This window comes from Heteronotia binoei, chromosome 18 (assembly GCF_032191835.1).
Source record: "Heteronotia binoei isolate CCM8104 ecotype False Entrance Well chromosome 18, APGP_CSIRO_Hbin_v1, whole genome shotgun sequence".
In the NCBI taxonomy this organism is placed as follows: Eukaryota; Metazoa; Chordata; class Lepidosauria; order Squamata; family Gekkonidae; genus Heteronotia; species Heteronotia binoei.
The window spans coordinates 35,912,190-35,929,726 of NC_083240.1; the positions used below are offsets into that span (position 1 = coordinate 35,912,190).

The 17,537-nt window shown below is 42.4% G+C and overlaps 1 protein-coding gene across 1 annotated transcript in view; it reads left to right on the forward strand.

The window, feature by feature from the left end:
• Window positions 1-17,537, forward strand: part of TAOK1 (TAO kinase 1) — an 80,579-nt gene that overhangs the window by 12,517 nt on the left and 50,525 nt on the right. Inside the window, exon 2 of the mRNA XM_060258728.1 lies at window positions 15,393-15,601. Within this exon, the coding sequence (XP_060114711.1) occupies window positions 15,470-15,601 (132 nt within the window). The 5' untranslated portion in view covers window positions 15,393-15,469. The remainder of the gene's footprint in view (window positions 1-15,392; window positions 15,602-17,537) is intronic.

The following is a 17,537-nucleotide window of genomic DNA, read 5'->3' on the forward strand; positions in this document are numbered from 1 at the left end:
CAGTGGGCTGATAGGAGCTCTCCGGGGCCTGATTCAGCCCCCAAGAAACATGTTTGACACCCTTGACATAGAGGAACAAAGCCTGCTGAGGCTAAATTCAACATCACTTTAGCAAAGGAAAGTCTTGCCTCATCAACATTTTACAGTTAATTGAGCATGTTAGCAAGCATATGGACAAGAGAGATCTGGTAGACATTATATACTTGATTTCAAAACACTTTTGACAAGGTACCTCACCAAAGACTGCCAAGTAAACTTTGCAGATATGGGATAAGAGGACAGGTCCTCAAAATTAGTTAAATGACAGAAAGCAGAGAGTAAAAACAAATGGTGCTAATAAGCAATGTCAGAATATGGCTTTGTTCTGTAAGTGCTGTTTGTTGGATGCTGTGAAATCTTGCTTTAACAAAATATACATTAATGGTAGGTAATTTTTCATTTGTAATCCCTACATTCTGTCCCATCTCATGGACACGATAGGTACTTCTTCAGATATACCAATCAGATGACTTTTATCAAGTGTTTGAAAATTGGCCACTTCCCTGTAAAAAGGTATAAATATGGTCATGGGGACAGGTGGGGAAAGTGATAGAAATAAAAGAACAGAGAAAAGAATAATTTTGTCTGCTGAATTCTTTATCACTCCAGACTTATGCCATCTAATGAAAGATGTTGCTTTGCTTGTTGCTCAGTTATTCGATTTTTTTTAAAAATAGTGCCTTCCTTATGTGATATTTTCTGTTCTTTTTATTGCTTTCCTTGGCTGCTGGCTCAAAACAGTTATGCTTGTATGAAAAAAATGACCCCATGCTACTTACAGTGTATATGTTCTAGAAATCTGCAGATTTTTAAAGACCATTCAATATCTTATTTTATGTATAATTCTTTAGTCATTTTTCCCCATGGGGTAATGTGCTGTGCTGCTTCTCACATATATTCTCACATATATGTTTGTCTACCTGATAGTTACTTATTGTGGTTTGTGTGCATGAAGAACAAGCGCCATCACAAAGCCTTTTTACTGCAGTGTGGAGTTTCATATCAGCTTAAGCATTCTGACATTATCAGTTCTCACTATAAATTGTAAACAGTCCAGTAATGCATATATGTGTGGGAACCAGCCCTTAATCTCATTGTTGGCATGTTCTTTCATATTTTTTAACCCAAGACCTTATGTACTTTTTAGGGACTGCAGCGTGGTGGAAGAGCACCAGTTTAATATAAAAGAAGCTCCCAAATTCAATCTCTGCCATCCCCAGTTTAAAAAACAATCATAGCTAGCCCTTTCTGTGCCCAAGACTCTGGAGAGCTAGTGACCCAGTTAAAGTAGATGCTACATTGCTAAGATTTCTGGACCAAATGTTCACTCTGTGCCAAAGTAAGATATCTGCTGAGGAAAGCTGAATGACGTGACTGTGTGTGTGTGTGTATGTATAGGGCCTTTTTTGTAGTAGGAACTCCTTTGCATATTGGGCAACATACCCCTGATGTAGCCAATCCTCCAAGAGTTTACAGGGCTCTTAGTACAGGGCCTACTGTAAGCTCCAGGAGGATTGGCTACATCAGGGTATGTGGCCTAATATGCAAAGGAGTTCCTGCTACAAAAAAGCCTGTGTGTGTGTGTAATCTCCAATGCCCAACCACCACAAAAATAGTTCAAGTAAATTGTGTGGCTGTTTTTGATGTGAAGCACAACGTGCCCGCGTTCCCTTATGCAGTCCATTTTGAATGGACTCTTCTGAGAATGGGTGAATCTGGCACTCTTGGTGCTGACTTCTAGGCTTCATGGCTGAGAGCCAGGAAACAGCTTTTGGCAACATGCCCAACAGTTTGGGCAGGCCCACTGTGATTTTTGACTTTGCACAAGATACAGACTCATATACTGCATCTCTCACACAGTGCTTTTGAAAATCTCCTTCATGTCAAAACCAGCTTGTTGTATGATATCTGCAGGCTGCAGTTAAAGTAAACAAGGTCATGGGAACTAATTTTGTGGCTTGTGGGCCTTAGGATCCTCTGTATATCTTCAAGAAAAGTATTTTTGTTGTTGTTAGTGGTGGCAGTTATATAGTATTCTAATAAAGGCAGATGGGGGTTACTTTTGGAAATTTCAGTTGTGGGGTCAGAGGTGGGAGAAAGCCTTCACTAAGACTTCAGGGACCCATTTTTCCCGCACTAGCCGAGAAACAAAAGCAGGGTTTGTGTGTTAGACTCATCCTCTCCCCACATGTTGACATTGCTCCATTCAACCACGTGAGAGTAGGAGGAGCGATAAATACTTTAGTTGAGCTGGCCTGGAGCCAGACCAGTTGTTTTTTCTTATCTCGAGAATGTTAACTGGGATTGAGTGGTGCTTTATAGGAAGGAGTGAAACTGTAAGAGTTTGCCTTGTTCATTCACAGAGGCTTAAAATCTGGGATAAATTAGAAAAGAGAGAGAGAGAGAGAGATACCATGGCAACATAAGGCAAATTCTGCACCAGGATTATGTAACATAGCAGAACTAGCATGATTCTTTTAATTTGCTCAATATGTTCTTTCTGCAGAATGTAGCATTTTTGGTCACAGGATGTGGTTTGGCTTATTCCAGAGCTTTGATTTGGGCAGGTGGGTGTGGGTGTCAGTGTCTTTCCAAGCATCCTTCCACATTCTAGATAGTAAACAAAATATTTTAATGTTTCAATAAGTTGCCATTCTGAAGCTTTCTTTCCCATTCCAAATAGTTTATTAGACTGATTTAATAATATTGTTGTGTTGTTTTAAAATGTAATATACACATTAAAGCTAATTTTTGACTGGCAAGTTCTGTTTTCTGAAAGATATTTGCCATGGATTTTGCTTTTCAGAAAATATCTGTCTTTCCTTTCCTGGTAGATACAGTATGTTACCTTTGACTTTTATTGGAAAACCAGCATGAAACCATAGAGAGATCAATCAATTTCCTTACTTCTGATGCCTATTAGACTATCCTCTTTCTACTGTGACTGTTTGGGGGGCTTATCTTCTAAAGATATTTGTTTTAATTGTAAATTGCTCTTGAATTTGCAGCTCAAACAGCATTATACTTGGGATCCCCCTGTTAGTAATAACCTATCTTCTGGTAACTCAAGACCCTGGTTAAACCCTAAACTTGCTTAACACATGAGCCACATAGAATAAACATCAAATGTTCGAGAGCCACAAGACATGAACGTCAGATGCTTGAGAAAAGGCACACAGGCAAATAGATTGGGAGGGAGGTGGAAAGAAAGCAACTTTAACTCTAAATGTGTTCTCCAAGATGTCAGCTGGCTTGGCTTGGAGAAGTGATTTAAAGAGAAAAATGCCTTCTTCAAGCCAGTCAATGGGGCGGTGGAAGCTTCAAGAGCCACACAATGTGTGTGTGAGAGTCACATGTGGCTCTCAAGCCACAGTTTGGCCACCCCTGCCCTAGGGTTTCTGTAAAATTATTTAGATAGGCTGTTGAAGTGTAGTCTTGAACTGCCTGTTAACATTATCCAGGAAATCAAGATGGCTGTGATAACTTAAATTAGATGTGTTAGTGAAGCATGAACTATCTTCAGGGGATTAATCACTTAACAGGAATACAAAATACATCCCAATGTAGTATGCAACTAGACAGCAGACTCACATTTGCAACATATCTCTTCATGGTCTATGTGCATCCCGCTGATAGACTTTGCCCTTGCACAGAGCACAATTTTGGAAGCTTCTAGTGCTATAAAATGGGTGTGGAAATCTCCTCCCCCATGGATGCAAGCTGGGGCCGCACATGCTCCAAGGGTAGGAGTATACTTTTCCTGCTGAGTCTCCATATTCAGAGGAGAAGCACCCTTTATATTCTTATTCGCCATTTCTGTATTACAGGGATGTTTCCCACTACATTACACCACCCGATACCAGATATATTCCACATCAAGAGCAACATCTTTTGGACTGATCACCTATAGATGCTAACCCTCAGATGTAGTCTTCAGAGCACCAACATTAGCATCATACAGCATCCACCATGCTGCCTCCATGTCTACTCTGTGACGATACAGCCTCTTAATCTTTATGAACCAGTACATCTACTGGTTCATCAACATTAGCCATGCCAACTCAGGTCACTGCTGCCGCTTTGGCCTCTCAGCTCTCAGTTCTATTTGCCTTACCAGTCCGTTTCATATGTTTGCAGGTTACCAAGGTGACTGTACCTACACATGTCACCACTGCTTTGATTGCCACCTCCAGCACCCCTGTAATCAGCATAGTGACTTTTGTCACTGACTCATAACACAGGCTGCAACTACTATGCCTGGCACCTCAACACTGGCTGATACTGACCCATCAGAAGCCCACTCCTACTCCACTGCCACAATTTCCATCTGAGTCCTCTCGCTCATTGCAAGTTTGACTCCAGTACTTGACAGCTTCCCTCTTCCCATATGTAACATTTGTCTAACCATAATTATACCTTGGAGTATGGCTAGCTGTATGTAGAGCCAGTGATATAGTAGTGCACAATTTTGTACTAGTGTGGAACCTCCAGCTTGTCCTCGATCAACTTACGGGATAGCTGACGTCTTGATGCCCATAGCAACCTGTGACCTGTGTTTGCTATATATTTTTTTTTTGGGGGGGGGGGGGAATTGGTATTTTGTGTGTGTGTGTGCATGTGAGTGTACATGTGAGTGTGTATGCACCTAGAAGTCATGGTGACTGACCCCGAAGAAGAAGAAGATATTGGATTTATATCCCGCCCTCCACTCCAAAGAGTCTCAGAGCGGCTCACAATTTCCTTTACCTTCCTCCCCCACAACAGACACCCTGTGAGGTAGGTGGGGCTGGAGAGGGCTCTCACAGCAGCTGCCCTTTCAAGGACAACTTCTGCCAGAGCTGTGGCTGACCCAAGGCCATGCTAGCAGGTGCAAGTGGAGGAGTGAGGAATCAAACCCGGTTCTCCCAGATAAGAGTCTGCACACTTAACCACTACACCACTACACCAAACTGGCTCTCCCTACTGGGGGCCTGGAGATATTTAGAGAGATGGCTGAATAAAGCCCAGCTCTGCCTCCTGCCTCTGGTATTCCCATCCAAGTACTTGCCAGAGTTGACCTTGCTTAGCCTCTGAGATCTGATGACATTGGGCTTGCCTGGGCTATCCAATGTCAGGGCCTGTGTTTGCTGTAATTTAAGGCTGCCTTGCTTGTTGTCATCTGCTGTACCAGGCAGACATCAGAATTTGCATCCTCCAGACAGATGCACCCATCTTGCCTTAACACCATGACTAGAAAATTCTTCATCCAGATGTTACCTTTCTGTTCAGCATCCGTCTAAATCAAGGTATAATCTTGACCAGCTTTCTGTCTATGACATCAGAAGTTTCATTGCTGGCACTTAACACCTTATAGACTGTCAAAATTTATCCTAAAACCTCAAATTTATGTTGGAAGTGCCAAGAGAGGCTGGGTACATTCTTTCAAGCATGGTGGCTAGGTAAAAAAGGCTAGTAACTATTGGGAAAAGATACATGAATGGATTCAAAAATTGCTGAAAAAAGCCATACCTTTTACTCCGCAGATCTTTCTACTTAGTATAAAGCAACCAGGAGTTGAAAAAGAGGATAGACATATAGTAATACATATTGTAGCTGCAGCCAGAATTCTTTATGCAGCTTATTGGAAACAAACTAGGGTGCCTACAAGAGAAGAGTTAGTTGAAAAGTTTTTAGAGATTGCAGAACTAGATGTTTTGACTGAGAGGTCACCCCACTCTTAAGGAATATAGAGATTAGTGGCTTTCTAGATTTTGCCTGTTCCTTCTTGAAGGGCATCAGACAAGTGATAATCTGAATCATCCTAGCATATCAGTTGCTGCTTACTGCATCCGACAGAACTAAGCTATCAGCTTGTGTATAGGCCTGTGCCTTTAAACATCAAGGCTCACTCCGCCAAAGTGATAGCTGATTCATCTGCATTCACAACAGGAATCTTTCTGCCTTGGGCTCAGCCATCTACTTTTATTAGATATTTTGCCATGGCAGAAATGGATGCGTACTTTGGCTCTGCCATCTTGCAGGCTCTTTTCCTAAGTGCACTTGCATCTTCCTCCAGATGGATCAGCTTGCTAGTCCTCTCAGTCTGATGCACTGGTACCACAAAGAAATGCAAACAGATTGCTTAGTCATAGCTGTTTTCTTTGAGTGGCCATGTGTGCATCCACACAGCCCTCACACCTTCCCCACAGCATGCTTTCTGAAGCTGGAAGAAATTGAGTGGGACATTCTCTTTGGGACATGTACGGTCCCAGCCCGAGACCAGAGGGGAAGAGATTTTCACACCTATTTTGTAGCTTTAGATGTATCCAAAATCATGTTCTGTGCAGGTGCAAGGACCATCAGTGTTAATGCACCAATACCACTTGTAAAACTATAGCTGTAGGTAAGCATCCTGCCCTTTTCTGCTTCCTGGCTCTGCTGCTGTTGCTCATAGCTTCCAAAGTTAGATGGGCAAGTCCGTGGCTGCCCTGTGCCTCCTCTCCAGTTTGATTTAATGGTGATATGCCAGTTGTAAATAGGGGTGGGTTTTTTTTATCCCTTGAGCCCAGCTACCACCCTGTTAAAGGCACGGCAACATGAACTGCTTAGGTTTTCTGACTTTTCTAGAAAAAATGGGCAAGTTGTCACTGTTAATACTGTTGTTCCTTCTAACTAGCTAAATGTGGCATGTTGGTTCATCTCTTCTTCAAGCTTTGGAAAGTGCCTGGATGCCAAAAGCAGTTCACTGCATGCACAGTTTTGTCAGTAGTCAAAAAAGTTGGACTGCAGGAGTTTCCACTTGGTTACTCTGCAGAGCAGGCCCTGGGTATCCAACAGAACTGATGTTGTGTCTGGATTGGTTCAGACACAGTGCAAAACCATGGCTTATTTTCACCAGTGGTTAGTTTGTAAAACTGGGATTTGGGTCTCAGATTGCCATTTCTTCCCGACTTTTCTCAGCAGATCCTGGTGTCTCTGCCTTCTTTCCCCATCTCCCCACAAGAGACATAGCTAGTATTCGTATAGTATAGACATTAGTCTAGTATTAAAAAGGTAAAGGTAGTCTCCTGTGCAAGCACCAGTCATTTCCGACCCATGGGGTGACGTCGCATCACAACGTTTTTACAGCAGACTTTTTACGGGGTGATTTGCCATTGCCTTCCCCAGTCATATACACTTTACACTCATTTTACCGACCTTGGAAGGATGGAAGGCTGAGTCAACCTTGAGCCGGCTACCTGAACCCAGCTTCCGCCAGGATTGAACTCAGGTCAATAGCAGAGCTTGGACTGCAATACTGCATCTTACCACTCTGTGCCACGGGGCTCCTAGTCTAGTATAGACATAGCCTTTATTGTGGTTCTCAAATGAGAGTAAAATTTTGCCACATCAGTAAGTATCTTACCAATGGTCAACAGCAAAGCAGGGGCAAAGAAACTGCACTCTAGATTCTTCCGTCATGCTCAGAGCCGCAGCCAGCCACTACATCATGATCCCTTTGTCAAAAACTAGCAAAGGAAGTTGCCGGGTTTTTATATTAACTCTTTCTTCACAAAAAAACAGAGAAACAACCTTATACACTCTGCCCCTTCCCCCACTGCCAAGTCACTTGACTCTGCAGTGTCAGCGCAGTAGGGGGCTTGGGTAAACCATGTTGTTGCTAAAACAGACTGTAATAAAAGCCCAGGTTTCACTGACATTGCCTATCTCTTTCAGGTATGTATAGCAAGTGTGCACTGTGTGACGGTGCCTTTAAGCGGGCAGAGGCTGGGTTCGAGGGATTTAAAAAATTATTTACAATCAATTGGATCCAGTGCAGCATTTTGATGTGTGCAAAGATTCTGTCCTTGGAGCATGTTTTTTATGGCTCCCCTGTCCTTCGGCAGCCCAAAAATGCCCCCCAAATCCTGTTCCCCATTTTGCAAGGAAGATGATGGGGGTGTTTCATACAGCTGTTGGAAGGGGGCAGCCATGAAAGTTGTGCTGCACAGATGGAACTCTTTGTAGCCCAGAAATGCTGCAGAGAATCCAACCATTTATTTAATGAAGACATAAAACATCGTAAATGCTATTAATACCTAGCGTTCAAAACACAACGGAGCATAAAACATGGAGCAGCTTAAAATGGGTCTTAACATATTTCTCAAGCTAAAAACAGACTATAAAATGATGGTTAAAAACAAACAAAAACAAACCCTTGATTAAACGCCGTGGTAAACAAAACTGAATACCCAGCGAACAATGCCACAGGAGTAGGATTACAGAATCAGAAATTAGAAAAAATGTAAACAAACTGCCTAATGCAAGGTATTCTATAAACAGTGGAGAAGTGAAATTACAGAGGTAGAAAGGCAATGCAGTAAAAGCAAGACGATACCTACAGTCATCATTGCATTAGACCACAGTCCTGTTCAATTATGTGCCCTGGTGGACTGTACTGCAGTTCCTTCCTAGAAGGGCCCTCATGCGTGTTTGTTTGCACATTCTGTAAAAGGAAAGATGCGTGGAAGACTTCCTCACCTTCTCAGCCAGGCTGTTCCGCAAGGTGGGAACCACTGCAGAGAATACGTATGAGCAGGTAGTTGCCAATCTTACCCATTTGCAGGGTGGTGCCTTCAGAAGGCTGCTGCCAAGTGGACTTGGAGCCAAAGGCGGTCTTATAATGAGAGTCAGCTCAGACAAAGGTGGTTTTGATTTTGGATTGCTCTTGCCAGGGTGTCTGTAAACTGGAGTGGGTACCAAACATCAGTGAGAAACAAGCTGGGATGAATTCAGGTGGGTAGGTGCGTTGGTCTTAAGCGGTAGAACAAAGTTTGTGTCCAGTGGCACCTTTAAGACCAAAAAAGTTTTATCCAAGGTATGTGCTTTCATGTGCATGCACACTTCCTCAGATATAATGAAATGGAATTGACCAGTTTACGTACACAAGGCAGAAGCTGAACAGCAGATTAGCACACAACATATGTTATATGTTGTAATACACCTGCTCACGGGGGAAGGCGGGATAAGAATTGAATGAAATAAATAAATATAATGAAGATGTTTTAACAGAAGCAAACTATAACAAGCTAAGTTTATAAGGTCACCATTGTTTGGATTTAATTCTGTGGAGAACCAGTGAAGCAAATATGTCCAGTGTTTTTTTTACAGAAAAAGCCCAGCAAGAACTCTTTGCATTAAAGGCCACACCCCCTGACATCACCATTGTTTCACACAGGGTTTTTGTGTGGAAAAAAACCAGTAGGAATTCATTTGCCTATTAGGCCACACCCCCTGACACCAAGTCAGCCAGAACTATATTCCTCTGCGTTCCTGTTTTAAAAAAAGCCCTGATTACTTCAAAACTGGAGATTGATGTATAAATGTATTTTTCTTAATTGTGGAGTGCTAAGAGTAAGCTAGGATAAACCGAGGCTATCACATTCATATGGCATGCAAAATTATGATTAGGACAGTGGTTAATAAACAGTCTTGCTGGCTTGACAGACCCTAGTTAAGCATAGTTTATTGGTCAAATATGGACCAGTAAACCAACTGGTTTTGTGTTGCATTTAAACTGCCCTGCTGATTCAGATAGGCATGATAAAGTCCCCTTAGTCATCTTGAGGAATTACAGTTTCAAAGGGAAATTAATCTAAGAGTTCTTTAAGAACAATGCATCTTGAGTAAAGCTTTTGAATCTTGATTACTTGTGGGCCGATATACCCATATCTGCCTTGAGTATTTGGACAAAGTCTCCTGTACCCAGCTGGTCGACATGTTTAGCTCTGAGGATGGTATCAGAAATGACTGTAATATGTTCATAGCAGGTGAAACCATGAGGGCCGAAAATCTATCTCCACCCCTGATGTAGGTTATACTGAAATGGCATTCTTACTAGAAGTGTCTGTCTGCTGGTATATATTTGCCCTTGTAAAATGGGTTGGGCCTCAAAATCTTCACTTCAGATTTTGCCTCAACTTTGAACTTGCTGGATGGCCTAAGGCAAGTCCTTCTCTTGGCCTCAGAGCATCACCTCCCATTTCTAGTACAGAGAGGAAGAATATTAGAGTTAACAAGGCCTCGGATTCAGTGGGAGCTCCACCTCCTCCTTCTGAGAGTTCCACCTCCTTGTCCATTGAATAGTAGGTGCAGCTGCGTAACAATCCCTGGATGAGCTCCATCACCTATTTTTCTACAAAACGACCTCTGGAGTTAACTATCATAAATCATGATTGTAATGAGTATGGCTACTGAGTTAATGTATGTGAAAGCACCCCTTTCTTTGTGTTCTCTGTTGTTCTTCTTCCTTCTCTCATAGCAGAAATATGTCTGGGGCTGGGGCAGTGCTGTATATGGAATTTTGTTTGTGTGGTAGGTTCCATGTACATATTTTCCCCTGAAGTGTGTGTACAGGAATTCAGCATTTTTGAATTTGATGTTTGTATGAGGTAAAAATAAGTGTCAGACCAGAAAGGTACAGAATTACCTTTTGCACTGCCTTAACTAATTTTAAAAAATGTCTCTTGCTTTCCATGAACCTAGGGGTCCAGTCCCATTGAATTCATTGGGGATCTTAACATTGAGATTAATAGGGAATTGTGCACTGGGTTTTGTACAAAGTAATAAGAGACACAGATCGTCTGGAATCAAAGTATCACACAATACTAAATTACGTGAGTTGCTGAGCAGTGGGACTTTGTGAAAACTTTATGAAAGTAAAGTTATTTTGACAGGAACTGCATTACTTGTGATACATAACTGTATGGGTGTCTTCAGAGAGGGGTGAAATGGCAGCTACTTAATTTTCTGTAACCCTTGGGTGAATTTCTCTGTTTGAAACGTGTTTGCATTGTACAATCTCTAAGGAATCTCTCAGTAACCCATGATCATATACAAATGATTCAGTTTATGTGTATATTATTATTACAGGGCCTTTCACATGGATTTCCTGCGGGAGTCCCGTTGGAATGAGGAGTTGCCCAGTTCCAGTTGAATTCCCTGTAATTGTACCCTGAAGCTTTAATTTGCCGATCCAAGGCCTCAGATTGTCATTTGCAGTGGACAGAGACTACAGCATTGCCAGTTTTGTGCATTTACATATCTTCCCATTTAATTCTGCTTTCGGGCATGCTTATATGTAAGCTCTTCATTTACCTCCCTGTTCATAAGAGAGAGTGGTGAAAGCTATTCAAGAAAGAATTTAATAATGTGTTGAGAAGATAATTTTAATCTTTGCTTCATGCACTATGTGGAATTGTAACTAACCTCTCATGCAGCATAACAGAAAGCCATCCCAGACCCTTTTAGGGCGATGAAGTGGAGCAGGAGGAACTACTGGAATCTCATTCCTGCTGATACCTTACAATGAGAAAAAAGCTGTGAATTGTGATATTAGTTGTTCTGCTTATGGCTTTAATGACCCCAAACACTTCAGGCAAGCAGCTTGTACATGTTGCTGTCCTGTTTAATCATTGGTCATTGGTGTTACCTAGAGGAAATTGCCTACTGAGTTTTTAGAAGAATGCATAAAGCTGGAGATACTAGAGGTTTTGAAGGCAGAACCCCACCCCGCAACAGATTTAAGCAAGTTTTAAACAAAATCAGACTTTCCAATTGGATGACTTTGCTCTGCTCTGTCATCCATCATCCTCACGTGTAATTTTAAAACCTTTTTAAAAGTCTGCCTGTGTCTTTTTGTACTTTTTAAAATATTTTAAAAGCTGTATTCAGTCATTGCTCTAACTTTTTCAACAGATGCTATTCCGTGCAATCTAGACATTTAAAGTTTATTCATCTCCAACTAGCCCTCAAGCCATACACCTTGCAGCTGCCTGCAAACAGTCCTTACTGCCAATAATATTTGGTCTGTATGTGTTAAATTCTTAGATACATATCCCCTGGACTAACTGAGGTGCACTCCACAAGATGGATTATATTTCTGCGAGGTGCGGGGCAGCACTGATATGCCTCAAGGCCTGGCAGCAGATGTGCAATTAGCGGCTTATTGGATCTCATGAGAGGGCAGTGTTGCTGCACAGTTCCCCCGCATCTTATTTAGAAATTTTATTTAAAAAATTATATGCTGCCTTTCCAGATACCTACTTGAAGTGGCTACTTGACTCCCTTCACTTACTGCATGACGCCTTGTGGCTTGATTCTCAGATTCAGTACCACACACAGGCCATCTTTTTGGTGGCTGGCATGTGGGGAGTCCAATTTAAAATTATCACGTGTTTCAGCTCCTTTAGACTTTCCTCCAACTAAGATTTGACAGCCAGTGCAGTGGCTCATCTCAGACTAGGGTCTGAGAGACCCAGGTCCCACTGTCCAATTGACCATGAAGGCTTACTGAGTGACCTTGGACCAGTCTCATACTGCCAACCTCATTAAGAACATAAGAGAAGCCATGTTGGATCAGGCCAATGGCCCATCCAATCCAACACTCTGTGTCACACAGTGGCCAATATATATACACACACACACACACACACACACACACATATACACACACACACACACACACACACACATATATATATATATATATATATATATATATATATATATATATATATATATATACACACACACACACACACACACTGTGGGTAATAGCCACTGATGGACCTCTGCTCCATATTTTTATCTAACCCCCTCTTGAAGCTGTCTATTAACCTCACAAGTTTCTTGTAGGGATGAAAAGGAGAATGATGTCAGCTGCTTTGGGTTCCCACTGGAGAAAAAGGTGGGGTACAAATGAAGTCAGTTAGTCAATAATCATGTGGACTGGGGGAGGAGAGCAGCAGCCAGCCCTTACCTGATAAAGCATTCCCAGCTGTTGAGGCACTAACACTGTAATCCTAAAAACAGTTTCTCCAGTCTTACGTTTTAATGGTCTTCAACTGGAGTAACTCTGCTTAGGGTTGCATTATAAAACACATGATATGGACTTGCTGGTGAATATTCTTAAGGTTCTACAGAATCCATTTTTTGTATAATAACAGCCCTTTGATCATTACAAAAAAACAAAGTTTCATTGCATAAGCAAAGTTACATACAGTAATAAAAAAGTAAACATTTGATCATGAGTAATCATTTGATGATATGTATTTGTTGCTGCTGATCTTTCTCACGCCATTCTAAGCAGAGTTACACCCTTGTAAAACCCATTGACTTCAGCAGGCTTACAAGGGTGTTAATTGCTTAGGATTGCACCATTAGTCAGTCACTGCAGCACAGGGGCTCAACAGGATGAAGGTTCTCAGTGTGGAGAACATTTTTCAAGAGCAGCACCTAATTTTAAGCAAGATGTCCACCACTGTTTTGAACAATCCACCAACCGATATGAATAATCCATAAATTTCTGGTCAGGCTTCTATGGACTTCTCTCTAACACTGTGTTGTAAGTGCATTGAAATATGAGCTAGTTTAGTTCCTGTGTCCTGAGGTTCTAAAATGCAGGTAGATCCAGGTGGGCAGCCATGTTGGTCTGAAGCAATAGTACAAAGTTAGAGTCCAGACCAATAAAGTCTTAAAGGTGCTAGTGGACTCCAACTTTGTTCTGTTGAAGATGATGCTGTTACCGTCATGCAACACAATGGAATGTGCCTGAACTTGAGATTTTTAAAATTCCATTGAAGTAGTTTTGGCTGTAAGTTTCCTTCTGCATCTTGCCCATGTGGGGCCTTGCCTAGAAATAGGTTGGCAGGCTTGTATGGTTCTCACCCTCTAATCCACAGATACAGGGGGGGGAAACCACTGCAGGAGTTGCTTTTCAAACAGTCTTCTGTTAGAAAATTATGCTTCTTACAGATATACATGGCCTCAGTATCGTTTTGCTGACAAACATTCTGCAAACAATACTAGATTCGAGTCCAGTAGCACCTTAGAAACTAACCAGATTTTCTGGGTATAAACTTGTGAGAGTCAGAGTGCGCTTCGTCAGATACCCAACAAAAATTGCTTTGATTCTTGAAAAATTATACCCCCCAAATCTTGTTGTTATCAAAGGTGCTACTAGGCTCAAGTCTAGGAGTTCTGCTGCAAGCCAACATGGCTACCCTCTGAAACTGCAAACAGTACTGTGTGTACTCTGTTATCAGTTCCCCACTCAGACACCCCTCCCCTCTGCCTTTCTGCCTGATGGCTTTGTGTCTGAATCAGCTATAGCTGTGAACGCAAAAGCGCTTGTTCTGTAGTATTAAGCTCCTCAGTGAGGATTAGGTTATAGCATTAGTGACTTTTCCTCTTAGGCCAGGAATGTTGTAGATAGTGTATTTCTGGAGTATGAATTGAATCGCTTCCGTTTCTTTTGACTCTCTATGTAGCTTTTTTTTTTTTTTACACCACAGATCAGGCCTCTCGCTAGACTAAATGTCGAAGCACAGCCCAGATAGCTTGTGTCTCTCAAAACTGATGGAGGAAGACAATTGAAAGAGAAGCTCTAGGCTGCTTCTTAGGGATTTCACACCAGCTGCTCTGCACCACCATTTTGCACCAGGGCAACCCACGACTTGCTGCACCGCAGCATAAACCTGGAGTTTTTTAGGTTTACGCTGTGGCACAGCAAATCGTGGGTTGACCTGACGCAAAATAGTGCCACGGAGCAGCTGGTGCGAAATCTCTAGCTTGCTCTGAAGAAAAACAGGAGCCTGGCGCAGAGCAAGGCTAGTGCGGAATCAGCCTCAATTTCCATCTCTGTTGGTTATAGGATTTGCTGGATTCTCTGATGCAATATCAGGAATTCAACCATAGTATAGAATGATAACCCGTGCTGCATTAGTCACATAAACTAGTCTCGGCCTACCTGTTCTTTGAAGGTCTGGTCTTCAGGTGTTTACTTGCTGCCTGTTTAACTGTTGTTTTTCCAGGGGGAGAGGGGGGCTACATTTCCTTGAGGAAGAACATGAGCATAACAAAATACCGTGGCCCATATTCCTTGATACTGCTTCATCAAGCATACAGCAACTCTCCACAGCTTTGGGCCAAGTTTCTCCCCAGCCTTGCTACTAGAAAGCCTTCTTACAGGCAGTGCCAATCATTGAACCAGGAACATTTTTTATATTAAACTTGGGATGTGCCACTACTAAAGCCCATCTTTGTAAAGGAGGAATCCTGTACTTAGTTGTCACGCATTGCAGGAGCCCCAGTGTTCTGTAAAGCAGGATCTCAAAGGGTTAATGTTGTGCAATATCTAGCAACATCCATGGTCCTCGCTACTTGAGAGAGCCTTGCTGTAGCTTGCGCACCTTGGAAAGATGTACTCCAAATTAGAAATGCGTGGGGCAAAGCCTTGGTATGGCTGGAACAGTGGGCTTCTACTGCTTAGCGCTACTAGCATTTTCCACCTGTAATCAGTAATGGGCCCTTGTTTCTCTCTTCTGCCCCTGCAGAGATCCATGCTGAAGAGACTCCATTTATGCAGAAGAGCCCTGGGTCGAGGTGGCACTTAGTGTAACTGCCCGGCAGGATGCCATCCACCAACCGAGCGGGCAGCTTGAAGGACCCAGAAATTGCAGAGCTCTTCTTCAAAGAAGATCCAGAGAAGCTCTTCACAGATCTCCGAGAGATCGGCCATGGAAGCTTTGGAGCTGTTTATTTTGTAAGTAGTTTGTATAGGCTGTGGGGCATGTGGATGCTGCCTTTGCAGAATGCATGGGAAAATGAACAAATTGCTAGCACTGTGAGGCCAAGTTGCTATTTCTGTTGGATTAGGCAGTGAATTGCTTATTCCTGAATCCTTAGTAGCAGTTAACCTCCTTGATCCCTATCTGTTGCATATTTGTAATTGTAATTAGTATCTTGGGCCTCTCTGCGTGTTTGCTGGTGGTGTCCCTCTCCCTTCCTCGGAGCTATGGCTTCCCGATTCTTAGCTGATTCTCCATTTGGAGGCATATTCTCTTCTTTCTTCCTCTCCTGTCATGGATTTTTTCAAGCAAACCCAGTGATCTGTGCTGCATCTGTTAGGACATGCCTTCTTGGGCTTTTGAATGGCCCAATGGTAGCCTTGTTCCTAAACTTCAGTGCTGGCACCTTTCATATGGGAGTTTTGTTCCGGTTTCATGTCTAAAGTGGAATTTAAAAAAAAAAGATACCAACTTGTTATCTACTTTCTCTGTTTTCCCCTGCTTTCCTGTAATCTTTCTTAAACCTAGTTCGGTACAAGTTTTTTTTGGGGGGGGAAAGATCACTTTTTTTTCAAACTGAGCCAGTGTGCTGTAGTGGTTAAGTCTGTGGACTCTTATCTGGGAGAACCGGGTTTGATTCCCCACTCCTCCACTTGCAGCTGCTGGAATGGCCTTTGGTCAGCCATAGCTCTGGCAGAGGTTGTCCTTGAAAGGGCAGCTGCTGTGAGAGCCCTGTCAGCCCCACCCACCTCACAGGGTGTCTGTTGTGGGGGGAGAAAATATGGGAGATTGTAAGCCGCTCTGAGTCTCTGATTCAGAGAGAAGAGCGGGGTATAAATCTGCAATTCTTCTTCTTCTGTTCAGAGTGTGAACAGAAAAATGTGCACTGTTGCAGGTCCTGCTATGTCAGCACCATTTTCTTTGCTTCAATCCCACACGCCTCCCTTACAGCTAGAGAGCTTCTTCCGGCTTAAAAAAAACCCTTTGGTAATGGACACAGCACTGCAGCATTGTTATAATACTAAGTCAATTACCCATCTAAATGTAATTAACATAGGGTTATAGTGGGGTTACCAGATGTCCTCTTTTTAGAGGACATTTCTTCTTCTTCGTCTTCTTCCTCTTCTTCTTCTTCTGTGTCCTCTTTCAAGCTTTTTAAAAAAACCTGATGAAAATGTCCTCTTTTGGGATTGGAAAGTTAGGAATATTCGCAGTTAGTAGCAGTTATCACAGTTTAAATAGTAGGGGTGCTGTCAATGAGATTTGTCATATAAATTTGATAAAATAAAATAAAAATAAAATGGCAATCCCTTGTTGGAAGTAGTCAGTCAGGAAATATGTACCCTTTTTTGCTTTTCAAAATATAGTAGCCCTGGTTATACCTTGTAATTGCTAATGGGCATGCCAGTCATCATAACTTAGTGCTTCATGTTCAAAAAAAAAAAATTATACCTTACTTTTTCCCTAGTGGAGATATATCTTTCCTGTGGGTCTTCCAAGCTCTAATCTAACAGTCTGACCAGGACGCTATTCTGGCTCTCTAGTGATGTCCATTACCTTTTTTTAGAAAGGTCTCTGCTAAGGGAGGGGGAAATTGCCCCAGGACCCCACAGCTGCTAGGGAAGCCCAAGGAAAACTGCTGTGTGAGTGGTCTGTTGCGGGAAGGAATACAGAAATTCAGCACTCTGTGAATGCAGCCCTTGGATTCTTTGAGTTGCTCCCCTTAGCGGCTCAGCTTTGCATGCTTCCATGCACACCTCTTTGCAGTTCACATTCGTTTTAGCGGGGCTTCCTCTTGACAACTTCCAAGTGAGTGTACCTTTAAATTGCTCTTCAGTCCATACGCTTTCTCTCTTATTAGCAAAAAGCCCACTTCAGTGGTCTATAAAAGCGTGGAGGCTGCTTGGAGAA